This window comes from Rhinolophus ferrumequinum, chromosome 25 (assembly GCF_004115265.2).
Source record: "Rhinolophus ferrumequinum isolate MPI-CBG mRhiFer1 chromosome 25, mRhiFer1_v1.p, whole genome shotgun sequence".
Classification (NCBI taxonomy): domain Eukaryota; kingdom Metazoa; phylum Chordata; class Mammalia; order Chiroptera; family Rhinolophidae; genus Rhinolophus; species Rhinolophus ferrumequinum.
Genome location: NC_046308.1, coordinates 3,417,028 through 3,435,263, shown reverse-complemented (window position 1 = coordinate 3,435,263; position 18,236 = coordinate 3,417,028). Strand labels below are relative to the sequence as shown.

The following is an 18,236-nucleotide window of genomic DNA, read 5'->3' as shown; positions in this document are numbered from 1 at the left end:
CTCTGGCCTCAGCACCTGTTCCTCTCAGCCCATTTCCACCGAGGCTGCTGGGTGGGCGGGAGACAAAGCCCTCAGCGGGGCAGAACCAGCTGCCCACGCCATAGCCACGCCCTCTTCTTCCTTAGGACAAAACCCCAATATTCCTCTGTGGGTGGCAGAGTGAGCTGCCAAGAAGCCACCCCCTCAGATGCCAGGGTGGCGCCGGGACTCGGTCCTGCCCCTGATATGACGATGGAGTTGCCGGCTGGAATTTTTGGAACGCTCCTCTGGCCCCTTCCTCCTGCCTGGAAAGCAGGTGTGATTAGATCTCCCAGTGTCTTCTCGGTCCCTGAGGTGGCCTCGAGGATGGAAGCCACGTGCAAGGCTGGCAAGACAGCAGCCCAGAAATGTGTGGGCCTCTGGAGACCCCGTGAAGCCAGGGTCAGACCCTACGTGGGATCAGGGAACCCAAGGGTGAAACTGGGGATGCCCAGGGGCAGCTGGTCCAGATCAGAGCCAGGGACAGAGGGTGACGCGAGGGACCGCACTGGAAAGGATGAGGCCGAGGTGTGCGCGCCTGCTCACTGGCGGGTCCTCAAAGGACCGCAGAGGCGCCAAGTACTGACTTAGGGTTACGATCAGTCTCAGCGAGGTGAATGTGTACACGTGGGACCTGTGATAACTGGGGAATGACTGTGCACAGATAACGTCGATGAGAAGAGCTTTAAACATTAGTCCCGTTTGTGCTGGGGGCCGCCTGTGGCAGGAGTCCTGGGGAGCCCCAGAGGCGGGTGTGTGGGCCGTACCTGCGGTGGTCAGCTGGCCCCGCAGGCGTCGAATCTCCATCATAGCCTTGTACCGCAGGCCGCTGACCTCGCAGAACTGAGGCGAGCAGCCCGCGTACTCGCAGGCCCCCACGGCACCTGTGGACGAGGACGCACTCACTGACTGTCCCCCAGGTCCCACGGGCCCGCCCCCCTTGGCTGGGGCACACACCCAGCAGCACCATGAGGTCTCCGAGTTTCAGGGAAGCGCCTCGTCCTGCCCAGGTCCTCTTCATCAGGGCCACCCGGGCACGTCTGCCCTTCAGCGTGGCCCGCTCCTCGTCGCTGGACGCTGGTCTGCAAACACATACACCACCTGACTGTCGTCCTGGCTGAGGGCCACAGGGGCAGGAGGCGCACAGGTTCAGGGACAGAGACCATCCATGCCCGGTGGGGTCGCTAACATGATCAAGGTCTTCAGCTCTGGCTCAAAATTTACCCTAAAATTCACCTCCGGTAGCCAACAAGATAAAAAATGTGAATGCCTCCTACCCACGATTTCACATTTAGAGATCAATGTAAAGACACAATCCTACAAATGAGTAACATTGCACAATGCCGTGCAGCTTACAAATAGTAATAAAAAAAAAAAAACCCTGAAAAATGCTGAAATATACACCAAGTATGGACTGGATAAACGAATTTTCCCCTGGTTCCCAAACCTGAAAGTAATGACACTCAGGCAGGTGTCAGGTATACTTTGAAGTCCCTTATGTTAACTAACGTAACCCTAACAACAACTCAGTTATTAATAACATCTCATCCCCATTTCCCAGATGGGGAAGATGAGGCACAGAGAGGTGAAGTCACCTTCCCAAGGCCACACAGCTGGGGAGTAGCAGAGGGAGATTTGAACCCAGGCAGTCTGGCCCAGAGCCTGGGCTCTTAGCCATCATGCTACAGAGCCTTGTATCAGCTTTGCGCGAGGAATTTCCTTAGAACACGTTCTGTAGCGACCAGAACACTGGAGCTCTGGAGAATGAGGGTCTTGCACAAGACCACCCAGTGATCCAGTTATTCCCTCAGAGGCCGGGCTCCAGGCCCTCTCTCAGCCCAGCGCACCCCGTCAGCCTGAGCATGAGGCCGGAACGCACAGCCCCCCGCCCCCACCTGTCCAGTTCCACGAACAGCTCCCGCACGGTCATGGCGGCCACAATGGTGATGGCGTAGGGCAGGCAGCCGTGTTGTCTGCTCAGTGCCAGCATCTTGGCATAGCGGGGCGCCACGGGGAACGTGGCCATGGTCCTGCCCAGCGCGGTGATGGGGCAGCTCAGCCGGGACCTCTGCAGCTGCTTCATCCTGGAGGACAGAGGAGGCTTTAGCGCCAGAGCTAAGAGGCCCCGGTGCTCAGGGCAGCTCAGGAGAGGGGAGAGGGCCAAGAACGGGGCGGGAACTGGGCTCCCCCCACCAGCCCCTGCCCTACCTTTCTGTTTTCTGGGGCACCTGCAGGGCACCCAGCGAGATCAACAGCTCCTCGGCAGCAATGAGGGCCTCCACAGAGGGAGGAGTTGGAAAGGGGAAGTTGATGACCTGGGACACAGGAAAATGCGCAGGTGACAGAACTGAAGGCACAGAAGTGGGCACGGTCACTGCAAGGGGGAGCCGGGCCAGGCCTGGCCACTCAGAAAGGGCCCCGGGCAGCCTCCAAGTCCAGGGGCCAAGGGAACCCCGAAGGCCTGTTTCCTTCATGTGGTCACATCAGCCACTCGCTCCGAAGCAGGTCTGAGCCCCTAATGTGCGCGGGGGCTGTTCTTGGCAAAGGAGATTGAGAAAAGCAAGACCAGGGCTCTGCCTCCACTGAGCTTTCATTCAACCAGAAGGGGCCGTAGACGGGAGCAAACACATAAGGAAGAGTAAACGTGCCCCGACAATAAAAGGTGACAGGACAGGGAGTGGGGCTCAGGGGTGGTGGCACCTTAGAAAGAGGGACCAATCAAAAACGAGTGTTCTAATCAATCCTTGTGCACTCATGTTCACAGCTGCCAAAACGTGGAAACAACCCAGTGTCCAGCAGTGGGCGAACGGATACACAGAATCCGGTTCATGCGTACAGCACACTGGATGTGATCTGGCCATAGAAGGAATGAAGCACCCACACGAGCTACAGCGTGGATGACCCGTACAACATCACGCTGAGTGGCAGAAGCCAGACACAAAAGGACGAATTCCGTATGACTCCATTTCTATGGAATGTCCGAAATGGACAAATCCGGAGACAGAAAGCAGACGAGCGGCTGCCCGGGGCTGGGTTTCCACTGGGTACGGGGTTTCTCCGACTGCACCACCCCTGCTGGAGCAGGGAAGAGACGGACAACCCCTGGACAGGGGGACATGAGGACGTCCCTCCCCTGCCCCCCAGGAGACTGACCGGGCAGAATATTCTGTGAGCCTGAGGCCACCGACAGCCCTCCACACAGTGGGTGGGCCCTCTGGCTGCACAGCTTCTGTCCCTGGCAGCCAATCCGCAGGTGCTCAAGGGGCACAGCACAAGGGGAGTGGGGGTCACAGGAGGCGGGGAGCCCAGGTGGCTGGACAAGCACCACCAGGCTGAGTCCCCGGGCTCTCTGGGCTGTGGGGAGGGGGAGCTGCCCCATGGGGGCCTGGAGCCGCCCTCGCTGACCACCCCGGACATGGGTGCGCTGAGAGGTCAGTGAGGTGATGGTAAGGCTGGGGGCTTCGGCTGACCTTTTCAATGTTGAGAGCTTTCATCTGAAGGATCAAGTCTTCCACGGGCCTCCGGGTGATCTCAGGAGGGGGAAAGTGCTCAAAGTCACTGAAAACGGCAGATGAATAGAGCCTAAGGAAGGACCAACAGTACAAAAACAGAAATAAATAAAGGAGACACTCAGCCAAAGCACCCGACACTGAATCTTGACTCGGCCAGACGTATTTCCCGTTCCTCGCCTGTGAAATGGGGCTGAACGAGCAGCTGCCTCGTGGGGGCTAGGGAAGGGATTTTAGCTATCACGGCGGAGTACTTAGAACCTTTCCTGGCACACAGCACTTGGTCAACTTAACTACTGTTACTTCTTACTGGTTTTCTTTGTATAATTTCTCAATTTTCTTTTTATATAACTTAAAACAATATTTAAAAGAACAGCAGTAGGGGCGGCCGGTTAGCTCAGTTGGTTAGAGAGCGATGCTCATAACACCAGGGTTCCCGGTTTGATCCCCGCATGGGCCACTGTGAGCTGCGCCCTCCACAACTAGATTGAAACAACTACTTGACTTGGAGCTGATGGGTCCTGGAAAAACACCCTTAAAATAAATTTAAAAAGTTAAAAAAGAAAAAGATTCAAAAAAAAAATAACCAGCCAGGAATAAAGCTGTTATAAAAACAACAGCACACAGACTGGGAGAAAATGTTTGACAGGTTCTAACGTAAAGAACCCTTACAACTCAACGATCAAAAAAGACAAAAGAGAAACAAAGCAGCCCAGCACAGGGCCTCAGCAGCAGAATAAATGAACAACGTGAGCATCTGAAGGCCAACAAGAAAGGCTCGTGGAGCACCCCCAGGGCAGTCTCCAGCAGGACGCAGCAGGACCCCTCTTCTCCGTGCCGACATCACCAGAGGACCCTGGGGCACCGCACCTGTAGCAGTGGCCAGGCTCCGTCCGGCCTGCACGGCCTGCCCGCTGATCAGCTGAGGCCTGGGAGACCCAGGTGATCCGGAAGGAGGACACGCCGGTGACCCGGTCGTAGTGCCGCTTCTTCACCTTCCCACAGTCCACCACGTACTTGATGCCCGGGATGGTGAGGGACGTCTCAGCCACGTTGGTGGCCACAACACACAGTCGAGTCCCCTCTGGGGGAGGTTGGAAGACCTAGGATGGCAGGGAAGGCAGCAAAAAAACACCAGAATCAGGAAAGAATTCGTGCTGGGGCAAGTCAGGAAATGTCCCTTGATCAGACGTCGGCCAGGCTGTGTGGGCCTGGAGGTGACGAGATGAACAAGTCCTCTCTTTGCCTCCAGCCACAACGCTCCTAAGCTAAATGCGGGGATGTGGGAGATCCCAATATGCTCTTAGAATCTGGCAGTGCTGCTCAAACAGCGGATGGGGTGGACGACTCGGGGCCTGCCCTGCCCCCACCCTGACGCCCTCAGGAGGCACCCCCAACCGGGCACCTGCCCCAGGCCCCACACAGTTACCTGAGCTTGCTTCTCTGGGGCCAGCAGAGAGTAGAGCGGGAGCACGTGCAGGGGGAGTGAGGCGTCGGGCTGCTCACCTGCAAGGAGGGCAGAGGTCCGCTGGCACCAGCAATGCCCATGGCAGGAGGCAGCTGCATACTGTCCAATGCCCCTCTCTGCTCTGCTGGAGGGGGTCCTATGCCAGGCCTGGTGCCAGCAGCTCAGCCCTCGGGACTAGCACAGTGGGCAGGGAGGCCACGCCTGGGCAGACGGGGGCTGGGAGGCTCCCCAAGGCTCTCGCTGGCCCCACTGCCTGGGCCAGATGGGAACGCCGGCACTCTGTAGAATCGCCTCCTTGAAAAGCCCAGCCACGGGCCCTACCTCTTGCTGGGGGTGCCCCCGGGCTGCCCCACATGGCCCCGGGCTGAACACGGCCAGGGGCTTGAGCCCATCTCCAGACGGAGGGCCCCAGGGAGCACCCTCTGGAGGTGGACAGCCCTCCCAGCAAGCCCTGAGGCCTGCGTTCAGCCAGCAACCGAGCCCAGGGTGGCACCCCCATTACAACCAACACAACAAATACTTGAAGGTCTGCCGTGTGCCAGGCAGTTCTAGGAGCTCGGAACAGTGAGGGACAAGGCTGCCGGAATCCCCAGCTCTCCTGGGCTCAATGCTAGGGAGGAGCAGACACTCCAGGTCCTATCACTTGACTGGGAGCCTGAGGACGGGACAGAGAAGTCTGGGCCCCAGCTGACATCTGGGGAATGAATGAACCATATGAACTCAAGGGCAGGAGGCCCTGGCGAGGCCACACCTTCGTCTGCTCCGGCGTCCCCCAGCTCCAGGTCCAGGTCCGAACCCAGGGCCTCCTCCTCCTCGTCCATTTCCGCTTCCCGGTCCTCGTCACCTTCGCCCGCTGGCAGCACCGAGTAATTGTCCAAGCTGATGTGGGGCAACGTCTGCGGAACACAACACATCAGGGCCGCGGGCTGCAGGCAGGCCCGTGTGGACACTCACACACACGTCTGTTCCAGCACGAGGCCCAGCTCCGCCGCCAGCGAGCCACGCGGCCATGGCAGGTCTCACCACCTTCTGCTGCCTCAGTTTCCTCATCTCAAAATTGGGGCTAATCACAGGGCTTATGTCACAGGGCTGCTGTGAGGGCTATTAGCTAACACACGTGAAGAATTTAGGACCCTGCCTGGCATGTAGTAAATGCAGCAGGAGGGTCAGTGACTAAACCATGACGCTATTGCTCAGGCGCTCACTCAGGGCCCGGCCTTCCGGAAGCTTCCTCCCAGACCACAGACAGGGAACCTTGAGCACCACCCAACAGAACTAGTTGCCTGGTAGGAGTGTTCTAGGCCCACGATGTCCAATATGGTCACCAGCAGCCCCCAGTGACCACTGAGCACCTGAGATGAGTCTAACATGACTGGGGAAGTGAATTTTAATTTTATTTCGTTTTAATTAAATTTCCATCTACACAGCCAGGGGGTGGGGAGGGGCTGGCATCAGCACTCGGTCCGGACGGAGCCCCAAGCTGCCCCTGCCTCTCCACGTACCACTGCCTGGGCCTTCCTCGCCCTCGCCCGCGACTTCTTAAACTTCCGCATTTCTTCTACTGAATCTTTCTGATCGTCCTCTTCTGGAAAAGGTAAGCAGATTAGGGAGGAAGATGTCTTGTGACCAGGGCCAGGCTATCAGGACCCTGCTCTTCCCCGTCCAGAGTAAGGTCACTGCATCGGTGGCCATTCATGGGGGGGGAGGCAAAGGTGTCACCTCTTACAGAGGGCAGAGCGAGGCTCTGAAGCCAAGGCTGGTGCCCAGCCTCGCGGGCAGAGCGCTCCGACTGCGAGCTTACCTGGCGGCCTGGCTCGGGCGTGTGGGAAGGCTCTCCTCAGCCTGTGGCACAGCGCATGCACCTCAGCCTGCCCCGTGAGGAACACCAGGATGCCGCCTGCGGGAAGAACCAGGCCCGTCCGTTATCCACGCGGCAAACACTGTCTCAGCAATGACCACTGTCCAGGCCCTGCCTGCTCTGAGAGCCGGGTGCGAGGAGGAGCCCATCAAACCAGGAGACACGGATGAGCTCTGGGCAGCCACCTCGGGGACTGAGGGTGCTGAGGCAGGGAGTGCCACCGTAACTGCCTGGGCACCTGCCCAGGAGATCGGGAAAGAGGGACGCAAACCAAAACCTGTACACAGAGCTCATGGCAGCTCCGTGGACAACAGCCAAGAGGTGGAAGCCACCCAGCGCCCATCAACGGATGGATAAACAGTCTGGTCCATTCACAGAATGGAGTATGATTCAGACGTAAAAAACAATGAAGCACTGACAGGTACTACACCAGCACACAGACTGGGAGAAAACGTTTGACAGGACATGATGCTAAGTGAAAGACACCAGTCACAAAATGCCACATACGGTATGATCTATGCTTAGATGTCCAGAATAGGTGAATCCACACACAGGAAGGGTCAAGCCAACTGAAGTGACATTAGGTAAATAACTAAGTGCTAGGGGGACATGGTAAAAACTGTGAGGAGGATCAGGAGTGAAACTCAGGTGGGATGCACCTGTTCACCTGTCCTGTCTGTGGGCACCTGTGCCAAATGGCCCCTGCCCGGGCCCCAAGGATTGTCCTACTCAGCAGAAGGCACCCCCCCGTCCCCCATCACTGAAGCCTCACAATACTTGGAGCGAACCTCGGCAGAGTAGGTGCTGTAAACACTTTGGGAGCAGTGAGGAAACTGAGGCACAGCAGGGACAAGTAACCACTCCAAGCCACCCAGAGATGGATGGACCAAGAGCCCAGGATGCCTACACCCCGGGGGGCTAGAAGGGGAAGACCTGGCCCTTCTCTCCGCCAGGGCCTCACCTGCAGGCAACATCCGGTGGATCTTACAGACCTTCCGGAAACACTCGCCACTGTAGTCCTCAAGTGGCGTCCGCTTGTTGAAATGTACTGTCACTGGGAACTGCCTGGACTCCACCTGTGACCCACGCCCAAGGAGGGTGCGGTTGGAGGATGCGGGATGAGCTTTAGCCCAGGCTCGGGCCCCCACTTTGTGAACGAGCTGACCACAAAGCATGCAGTTTGGTGCCTCCTGGGAACCTCCCCGCTTCCCTGGCTGCCCGAGACCCTGGCCCAGGCATTACCTTGATGACTGGGGGCGGCTCGGCAAAGAGCCGCTGGTTGTGGGTGAAGTCTTCCACCCGCAGAGTGGCCGACATGATGAGCAGCTTGAGTGGCAGGAGCCTCTGTAGGACAGACAGGCTCGGTGACCCTTGGCCACCCAGGGCCAGGGAGACCTCTGCCCTCACAGCCTCCCTCCAGCCCGACAAATAGAAAAAGTGAGCTGACAGCAGGCTCTGCCTGTCCCTGCAAGGTGGTGGCTTGTTAAAGGGGCCCTTAAACTCCCCAAAGTGTAGTTCTAGTGGAGGGTTGAGGCAGGAGGGCCGAGCCTGGGGTCCACCCACTCTGAAGGTACAATGGGCGTGGTCATCACCAGTTCACAGACCTTCTGAGTCTGCTTACTGCCAGCTGCCCTGTCCATTGGCGAGTGCCAGCTGCCTTGAACTGGTCTGGCACACACACAACTGAAATCTCTGAAGAAGGTTCTGCACTTGTAAGAATCAGGCTAAGTGTCAACTTCCCAGCAGGACTGGGGGCGCTACAAGGGGACTGCTCCATGGAGCCCCGACCTGAGGGAGGCATCCCTTGACCAGCAGGCCTCTGATGCCCACCTCTGCCCCTTCAGGGTGGGAATGGGATGCAGCGAGGGCGGACACCAGGCCAAGCGGCTCTGCTGGGAGCACAGGGCGTGGCCGGCGGCCCCACCTCCTCTGAGGATCTCCGAGACCTGCTGGCGTCTTAACGCCAGTGCCGGCGGGCATGGTCGACCACGCACTCCTTGCTCGAGCCTCTAGCTTTGGATGGAGGGAAGGGTAACAACTGACTAGGCTGGACCCAGATTCCCCCAGGGTGGAGTCACAGGGGCTGTCAGACCGAGACCCACCGGCTGGCACTGGGCCCGGGGCAGGGGGTGGGGGTGGTTCTTGTTCTCGGGGACCCTGTCCCAGTGGCAGCCTGGGTGCAGATGGGCATGGGCCGAGGGAGCCTTGGTCTTGGGACGCAGGGGCTCCCAGCACCCCCCTCCTTCCTACCTTGGCCCGGAGACGCACGATGCGGGACAGGAGGCCGATGAGTATGTCCGTGTACACGCTCCGCTCATGGGCTTCGTCAATGATCACCACCTTGTACTTGAGCAGTAGGAAGTCCTGGGAGGGGAGGCCGGCGGGGTGAGGCTTGCCAGCCCGGGCCTGAGCCACCCAGGGTCATTTCACACCCCCAAACGCCCCCTCAAGGAGCCCCTTTAACATGCAAACATGCATTCTGGAGCACTCGGTCTGGGGGGATCTTGGTCTGTGATCTCGGACAAGTTACTTCACCTCCCTGGGCCTCAGTTTCTTCATCTGTACAATGGAATCAACAGGACCCACCTTATGGGGTTCCAGTGACAATGACCACCTATGAAATACACAGCAAGGGGCCGGGGCCTAGCAGAGAAAGCACAGCTACTGCTTATTAAACCTCAGATACCAAACACAGGTGCCCGTGGGATGGGGAGGGCAGGAACCAGGACTGGGGAGATGCTGGGTGGGGACCAAGGGCAATCAGATGGAGCAGGCCGTACGCAAAGGGGCCATCAGCCCCAATGCCTCACTCACAGCCTCCTTCCCAGATGACCATGGATGGCCTCAACGCAGAGGAAGCAGGAGTCACCTGTGCCCTCCCCAGAGACCCCTGCCCAGGGGGGTGTCATACAGTCAGCGAGGAGCAGTATGCATTTGGCTAATGCACAATGGCTGTGAACCAGATCATAATAAAAATGCAAGCTCACATTTAATGAGCACTGACTAGGCGCTGTGCTAAGGAGCTCTCACTCATCGTGCTACAAAACAATTATATGAGGAAGGCACCAGCTTGCAGATTAAGAAATTAAGGCCCAGAGAGGTTAAGTAACTTGCCCAAGGTCACACAGTGGCCCAATAGTACATGGTGCTTTGCCAACAGCTGGTACACTACCCGCTCACAACCAGGGTACCTAACATCCTACCTAACTCCCCACCCCCACGCTCACAGGCCTTGCTTTGAGAGATGAAACCAACAACCAACCTTCTGGATTTCCTTGAGCAACACGCCGTCCGTCATAAACTTGATTCTGGTCTCTTCAGTCACGTTCCCTTCGTATCGAATCTGATAGGAGACGACCCTGTGGGGACAGGCTATGGGTTCAGGGTAGGCGAGTCCCTCAGAGGTCAAGCTATAGCCACTGCAAGAGGGGCAGCAGTGTAGGACTAGCCCCAGGGGAGGACACGGCCAAGGGCCGACCCCTGCCCAGCCCACTGTCCCTGCCCGTGTAAGGGCGGAGGGCAGCTGTCACTCATTGTGATGGAACCAATGAATGTCTGGCCTGTGTAATGGAAAACATTCCTTCCTTGCTTTCTTGTGTTAGGGCACGTATTCCATTTGTGTGGAATTCTTATTCAAATATAGTCCTATTGAAGAATGTACTCTAATTAAGGAAAACAGAAAAACCCCAGAAAACAAACCAGCGTGGAGACTTTGGCCAGAGCCTGAATGACCCACCAACTGTAAAAGCTTTTTAGGAGACAGCCAGGGAAAGCTGAACACGGACTGGAGGACACTCAGGAGTTAGGATATACTTTTTAGTTGTGAGAAAGGCAGCTGTTTTAGAGTCTTATTAAAAAAAAAAAGTCTTGATCGGTCAGACCCACAGTGAAATACTGAGGATGACATAATATGACATCTGTGACTTGCTTCTCAACAACTGGGGGGCGGGAGGGGAGGTACAGATGGAGCAACGCTGGCCATGACCTGATAATTATGAAGACAGGGTATTGGGTACAGGGGGCTTCTATAACACTCTTTCTACTTTTGTACATGCTTAAAGTTTTCACAACAGGAAGTTTAAGAAAAGGATGAAAAAAGGGCAGCTTTGTATGTATTGCTGTTTTCAAGGTATACTATTAAACGGAACAGGAATGATGTAAAAGGGTGTGAACAGCATGAAACATGTATGCAGCAGTCAGAGAGAAACAGAGAGACAGACTTGTTTGTCTGTGCACAGAACTGCCTATAAGGATCCACAGGAAACAGGCAGCGGGGGCTGCTGCCGGGGAGGGGAGCTGGGCACCTCACCCACTAACGTGGACACATAACAAGCCTTCCCCACTTGCATGCCAGCCCTAAGGGGGCAGGTGGCTGTCACTCCCGACCGTGCCCTGAGAGCCCAGGATGGGTCTGCACACAGCAGGTGCAGCTCAGTAACATCTAATGACAGGATGAACGACAGAATCTCACTCTACACGCGTTTGTGTTTTCTGAATTTTAGACCACATGGGACGTGCTACTCCTTCGAAGTTGAATGCCAGGACTGAGGCCATGACAGCTGCAGTATAAACACGCCCAGCCATTCTCGCTCAAACTGCTTTCCAAGGCCAGTCCTACGGCCTCACTGCCAGGAGAGTGGGGGTACTGTGGACCCGTGAGATTTAAATGAACTTGGTATTGGGAAGTACTAAGCATGGCCTGCCTGCGTCTGCCCACCTGCTGCTCTGCTACCCCCAGGCCCCTGTAAGGGCCAATTTGTCCCCTCTGTGCCCTGTGTGACGTGAGCCCAAGGGCCCGGCTGGCTTGTCCCTGATCCATTCGCCCCTGCTCAGGGGAGTCCCACTGTGCAGTGTGCAGGAAGCCTTCTCAGGTGCGGAAGCGACACCCCCCCGCCCCCCCCCCCCAGCCCTTAGGCTAGATGAGGGCCCACAACGCTGCTCAGATTCCCCTCGGCAGCTGACCCCTGGGGAAGGTCCCCAAAACCACCCCTCAACACGCCGCCCCCAGGCACCTGAGACCTCACCGCTGTGACACATTCATCTCCTTGGCCACTCGCTGGGACATGGCCACGGCGGCCACTCGGCGGGGCTCTGTGACGCCGATGATGCTACTGTCACTGGGGAAGAAAGAACGTATCAGCAGTGCTCGCCTCACCTGTCTGTCCCAAAGTCCCACGCAGTGCCACGTCAGGATTCGCTGTACAGATGTGGCCTTCACCAGGGTGACGGGTCACACACACCAGGCAAGGCACCTCAGCACCACTTGACAGCAAAAGGGGACAGCCGGCGCGCCAGCACGCAGCACCTGGAGGCCGGGCAGCTGCCAGCAGGCAGGAGGCCTCGGCATGGCAGCACACGCTCCTCCAGACAGAGCCGACCAAGGGCCCAGTGGCTGGTCCTGAGCTGTGCAGAAAGCAGCCAACAGCTGCCGAGGCTGCCCTCCTTACTGCGGGGGCTGGCGAGGCTGGCCCCTGGCTGGCATCAGGGCGCCTGCATTTCAGGAGGGCCCCCTCCCTCCCTGGTCAGAGGGGCTCACTGCGCCTGGACTGTGTGTACAGTGTGGCTTATGCTGACCGCCAGCTGTCCTTCAGGGACTCTGGGATTTGGGGGGCAGGTGGAGGTGACCTGCCCCCGATAAACACCCTGGGCTCAGAGTCTCAAGTGGGCTTCCCTGCTACACGACACTTCACACGTGTTGTCACAGCTCACTGCTGGTGAATTAAGCACGTCCTGTGCGACTCCCCTGGGAACCTGGGCCTCGTCCTCCCAGATGTCACCCCGGCAGCCTTTTCCTGCCGCTGACTCTGCTTTGTGTCCTTTCGCTGGAACACACCTGGACCGTGAGCATGACCACAGGCTGAATCCTACCCGTCCTCCTAGCAAATCATCCAACCTGGGGGTGGGCTTGGGGACCGCGACACACATGGGTCCAAAGTGCCAACAGAAGGTGACGTACCACCCAATATGCCAGGAACCGATCGAAGCATTTTACATGAATTCAGTCATTTCACCCATTATATGTTAATATAAGCACCCCGGGAAACAGGTGCAATGATTATCCCCATTCACAGCTGAGGAAATGGAGGCCCCAAGTCACACAGCATATAAACGGCAGAGCCAGGACTAAGGACATTTGGGGACACTGCCACTGTCACCCAAGGGACCTGCGAGCCCCTGTGCCAGCCCCACCTGCTGTAGCCTGCTTCGTAGAGAAACTGGGGCACCTGTGTGGTCTTCCCGCTGCCCGTCTCCCCACACACGATGACGATGGGGTGCTCGGCCACCGCCTCCATGATCACTTGCTCTTCAGAGACAATTGGGAGCTTCAGCCGTTCTTCCTGCCAGAGAGAGGAAGTCAGCGTTTAGGGAACGGAGGGTCCCCTGCAGAATGGCAGAGGGGACGAGGGGACAAAGTAAGACTCCGTAAGGTGATGTGGTTTTTATAAAGGAGGCAGCCAGTGTGTGGGTAGCGCCCAGACACAGGGAGTAGGTGCATCCACTGGTGAACAAAAGCCTTGACAGCTGGGGAGGGAGACAAACAGCCACAGCCCATGGGGGCAGAGATACGGGCTGTCTCCGTCTCTGTCCTTTGGGCACGAGACCCGGCATCCTCGGGGACATCCTGGCCAGCGCAGAGGGGCCCCGAGATAGGGGTACGCTCAGCTGTTGCTGGTGTGTGTGGGGGGTCACATTTATGGCACAGGGGATATAACCTGCCCGAATCACAGAGGCCCCCTCCTTCCACACCCTCAGCCCCTCACGGCACTGGACTAAGTTCTCATCACAAACACCAGAGTGGCAAACCTGCATTTCAGGGGAGCGGTTCACAGGGATGAAGACGGCGGGCTTCACCGGGGGCCTGGCCGGGCTGGGGGCTGCAACCGGAGGAGCTGAAGGAGCGGGAGGACTTCCAGCAGGAGCAGCTGGGCCCGGGCTCTCACCCCTGGCCCCTGGCAGAGCTGGCGTCAAACACACTGCCATTGCCCTGGCACCAGCCTCTACCCACTCCGCAGCCGGGGCCTCCTCGGCTTCAGACTCCACAGAGGATTCGGACTCGTCTTCGGCCTCCTGGCGCAGGCGCTTCCTGGCCCCGCTGAGGCTGCTGATCTTCTCTCGACCCTGCGCCAAGACTTTGTCAGGCTTCCTGCCAGGAGAGCCAGAAATCAGGCACGAAGGCCCAAGGAGGGACCTGCGGCAGCTCCGGGCTGCAAACACTCACCAAAGGCCAGGACTCAAAGGCCACACCCGCTCCCACCCCAGGGCCTTTGCACTTGCTGTTCCTGCTCCCTCCCTCCCCTCACTCCAATGTCACCTCAGGGACTTTCCCTGACCACGCAGCCTCTTCCCGCTCCCTTCATCCTCTTTTCCTGTTCCAGGAGGGAATTCCCACCCATTCTCAGGAATTGTTTTCCGCTTTCCCATTCCCGAATCCTGAGATATAAACTGTTTTCTATTCTCCACAATGAATCATTTCCACAAAGTGACAGCCGATACTACCAACCACCTGGGTTCAAGGAGCCGATTTTCCCGATGAACTTTTCTCGGGATTCGGGAACAGGAAAGAAAAAAATTCCTGAGAACCGCTGGGAATTCCTGCCTGGAAACCCTCCTCAGGACACAGTCGGCACACAATGAACAGAAGTGACATGCCCACAGGGACCAGACCTGTAGTAACAATGAAGAGCAGACTGAGGGCAGCAGTAAGTGGGGCACAGGGTGCCAGCTGTCCTGTAGGAATGCCAGCCAGTGTGGCCACATGGTCCAAACTGCTCAAGACCAGGCGGAAACCTGGATTTTAATGTGAAATCTCCTAATTCTTAAGTCTTGGCTGAATTCGGTTGAATAGTATCTCCCCAAAATTCATGTCCATTGGAGACTCAGGATGTGACCTTATCTGGGCTCAGGATGTGACCTTATCTGGATGTGACCTTAAATGGGCTCTTTGCAGACGTAATTAAATTGAGGTCATACTGGACTGAGGTGGGCCCTACATCCAACGACTGGTGTCCTAAGAAAACAGAGACACAGACACAGAGAGAGAATGCCACGGAAGACACAAAGACACCCTGGGAAGTCTCTGAGCGACAGCAGAGTCTGGAGTGACGCGTCTGCAAACTGAGGGCTGCCCAGGGTTCCTGACCACCGCCAAAAGCTGGGAGGGAGGCGTAGAACAGATCCTCCAGCCTCCAGAAGGAACCAACCCTGCTGACACCTTCGTTTTTGATTCTGACACCCTGAAGGCTATGGTTCCGGCCGTCAGAACCATGCGAGAGTAAATGTCTCGTTGGAAGGCACGGTTTGTGGCCATTTGATACGGCAGCCCCAGGAAGCCAGTATGTTAGCAAAAGATCTGAATGCTTTAACAGCTCTGTAGGAACCAAACAAAACTTGCTAATGGGCCAAGTCTAATCCTCGGCCCCTTGACGGCAACGTGTGTGCAAAAGCTGGAAGAACCTGTAACACAGGACCCCACTTTGCAGGGAAACACGGACATCACTGGAGTAGAAAACTCTGCTGTCCTGCTCCTCGCAGGGTTTTTAGCAGCATCTGGGGCCTCTATTCACTGAAGCATTACAGAACGTAGGCCACCGCACACGTCTTTTCTCTGGAAGACTTGTCACCCGAGAGTCCGTCCCCAGGGGCCCTGGCAGGAGGGATGGGCTTCGGAAGTGGCCAGCCGACTTACTCTTTGGTGTGGTACATGCGGACCCCAGTGCCCAGCTTGGACGTGGTGTAGTAGAGTTTCATCTCCGCTTCTGAAACCTGGACCTCACTCAGTTTCTGTAGCATCTCTGCTCGCTGGGGAAGGACATGAGCGCGTTAGACATTTGGCATCACGACTCCCTCTTCAGAAGGGAAGTGAGACGCTCCACAAAATTTCAGCATGGCCAACACCCTGTCTTTTTAAACCGAAGGTCAAACTGCATTGCACTGCTGCGTGGTGTTTTTACGCCAACAGACGTGTGAGCTGGAAGTGGCTTTGTACCCCCTTACAAAGTCTGGGATTGGGTAAACAAGACACTCTCTGCATCACTGTGTGGCATAGGAGAAGACTGTCGAGTAGACAGACGCCCATCCATGGGAGACGGAATAAATAAAGGAGAGCCCATCTGTACAAGGCAGCACATCCCGCCGTTACTACAGGGGCAGCTCCGCGTGACAGGAAGGGGTCCCCACGCTGTCTTGAGTAAAGCAGTATGTGGGGACGGGCCCAGTGGTTTCTTTCCCCTGGTGATTCATGAGTTTTTGTCTTATTATTCTTGAAATTACACGTATTTTATATGTGCTTCTGTATGTCTATTTCACAATCAATAAAAGGAAAAAACAAGGTACTGGACAGCAGGAAAAATACTGCACAGGATTTTAAAAGGACACACTCACCAGAGAGTGAGTGTCCCCTGTAGTAAGGGCTCCAGGGGCTGAGCGTCAGTGCTAACGGTTGACCTGTGTGTCCCCTGCTGGAGACCCAGCACCCTGCTCACCTTGAGAGAAAGTCAAACATGAATTTCATGAAGAAGCCTCGAGATTGGGGTTTCTCAGTCTCCCCATTTTTGGACCTCCCTCTGGCTCCATCTCTCTCTCACTCTCTCCAGTCTGGAGAGCCGTGTGCAGACGCTGACAGAGTGGGCATACCTGGCTCTTCTTCTCCTTCTGTTCTAAGATTTTCTGCAGCACTTTCCGCTCTTTCTTGGTCAGAGGCTTCTTCTTCTTCTTGGACAGCGGAGGGGCCTTGGTCTTCTTTTTCTTCTTCCCCGGCAGGACGAGCACGTTGCTGTCGTCAACTCCTTTCAACGTGCCCTTCTCTGAAAAGACAGGCTTGCTTGACCGACAGACCCAGAGGCCAAGGAATGCCAAACTCAGGCACTGGCAAAACTCAGGATTCCATTAATGCCGGTTTCCTCTGGGGACTCCTGCCCCACCTGTGAGCCCCTGAGTACCGGCACAGGGGGTGGCGGCGTGGGGGAGTGCGGGCCCAGCCACCTCCATCCCAGTGCGGGTGAAGAGGGAGTACCAGTAAGCGGGGTACAGGCTATAACAGTGCTTCCCTCGGAGTGGGGCCTGCGCTGAGTGGGTATGAAGTCCGAGCTGTTTTCGTAATACTACTACGACGTTCTCTACAGAGCATGCAGCGGACCAAGTACTGAGTTTGTGTCATATCTATTTTTAAATGTCACAGTTTGAAAGTATATAATGTAGATCAAAATTCAGCTATCATATTACTCTGCAACTCAACTTACTGAAGCACCTTGGGGTGAGGGAATCTTGGGGAGTGCCCTTTTGTGTGCAACATCTAACACTGGAGTTCCCCCAGCAGCGTCCTATAAGGGCCCTACCTGATTCTTCTGTTACCCGTTTGGCTTTGTACATCTTTTTGTACATCACAAAGTGTAGGAGAGGGTATGTGGCCCTCATTAAGAAAAATGAGACAATTTTAAGCAACGCAGCTACTTCCTGGGGCCACAGTCCTCGCCATGACCCACAAGCCTTCCATGAACCTGCCCTCATTTTTAATTTCATCTCCACTCAGCCATTCTGGCCACCTTCAGACCTTGACTCAAATAATGCTTCCCCGCCCCCTCTATGAAACATCACAACCCACCCAAACACCTCTGCGGCTTCCTTTCCTCAGGACTTATATCCACATAACATTCTATATATTTTACATGTGTGTCTTTGCCTGTCTCCTTCCAAAAGCAGCTAAGCTCAGTAGGGCAGAAACTTTTCCCCCCTTAAATCTTTTCTGTTCTGTCTCCTGCGCCTAGAAGTTGCTGGCACTTGTAGGCGCACATGTTAAAATACTGTGTCTAGCAGCCCGGGGCTGAGCAGACAGGTCAGGGATTAGAATACAAACTTAGGAGTCGCCGGCACGATCATAACAGAAGCCATCGGGATGGCTGAAATTAACTTATTTTCTTGCCCCAAGTCCCCATGCTGTTATACTAGGGCTGGACTCTAAGCGAGGGAACACCCAGGTATCGGTCCGAATTCAGTTAAAATTTGCCTGCCACTGTCCCCCACTCCTTTGTATCATCTTAGAGGGGGTGCTCCCGCTCCAGGTCCTCCCGCCCCAGAGTCACGAAAGCTAGACACAGGCCGGGAGCCCTTCGGCGCCCACTGGCCAGCCCCGGCCGCGAGGCCCTGGTCGGCCCCTCCCCCGAAATCAGCCCCCGGGACGCCTTACCTTCTAGTTCCAGCCGCACGGGGGGCGGCTCGGGGGGGCCCTTTGAGGAGCCGGGGGCCGCCTGCTGGCGCCCCTTGACGTTGTACCGCCGGTGCAGCTTCCCCATGGCGCCCCGGTCCTGCTCGGCTCCGGCGGAGTTCACCCGTGGGTTGAACCCAGCCCTCGTGGGTTCCCAGGATACCCGCTCAGGTCGGAAAACTT

The 18,236-nt window shown here is 56.6% G+C and overlaps 1 protein-coding gene and 1 long non-coding RNA gene across 3 annotated transcripts in view; one reads left to right on the top strand and one right to left on the bottom strand.

Moving 5' to 3' along the window:
• LOC117017559 (uncharacterized) overlaps positions 1 to 772 on the top strand; it is an 8,637-nt gene extending 7,865 nt beyond the window's left edge. The window contains exon 3 of the long non-coding RNA XR_004422092.1: positions 126 to 772. This is a non-coding gene — a long non-coding RNA (uncharacterized LOC117017559). The remainder of the gene's footprint in view (positions 1 to 125) is intronic.
• Positions 1 to 18,236, bottom strand: part of DHX37 (DEAH-box helicase 37) — a 22,195-nt gene extending 3,959 nt beyond the window's left edge. The window contains exons 1-20 of one of the 2 annotated variants that reach the window (XM_033097942.1): positions 18,036 to 18,236; positions 16,487 to 16,656; positions 15,540 to 15,652; positions 13,658 to 13,997; positions 13,043 to 13,191; positions 11,878 to 11,970; positions 10,116 to 10,212; positions 9,104 to 9,217; positions 8,096 to 8,197; positions 7,815 to 7,929; positions 6,797 to 6,892; positions 6,498 to 6,580; positions 5,747 to 5,891; positions 4,957 to 5,033; positions 4,398 to 4,630; positions 3,489 to 3,600; positions 2,227 to 2,333; positions 1,914 to 2,102; positions 976 to 1,100; positions 786 to 902 (exon numbers count right to left, since the gene is read on the bottom strand). In XM_033097942.1, coding sequence (XP_032953833.1) covers positions 786 to 902; positions 976 to 1,100; positions 1,914 to 2,102; positions 2,227 to 2,333; positions 3,489 to 3,600; positions 4,398 to 4,630; positions 4,957 to 5,033; positions 5,747 to 5,891; positions 6,498 to 6,580; positions 6,797 to 6,892; positions 7,815 to 7,929; positions 8,096 to 8,197; positions 9,104 to 9,217; positions 10,116 to 10,212; positions 11,878 to 11,970; positions 13,043 to 13,191; positions 13,658 to 13,997; positions 15,540 to 15,652; positions 16,487 to 16,656; positions 18,036 to 18,141 — 2,683 coding nt within the window. In that variant the 5' untranslated portion in view covers positions 18,142 to 18,236. The remainder of the gene's footprint in view (positions 1 to 785; positions 903 to 975; positions 1,101 to 1,913; positions 2,103 to 2,226; positions 2,334 to 3,488; positions 3,601 to 4,397; positions 4,631 to 4,956; positions 5,034 to 5,746; positions 5,892 to 6,497; positions 6,581 to 6,796; positions 6,893 to 7,814; positions 7,930 to 8,095; positions 8,198 to 9,103; positions 9,218 to 10,115; positions 10,213 to 11,877; positions 11,971 to 13,042; positions 13,192 to 13,657; positions 13,998 to 15,539; positions 15,653 to 16,486; positions 16,657 to 18,035) is intronic. The other variant, XM_033097943.1, reaches the window with a different exon arrangement.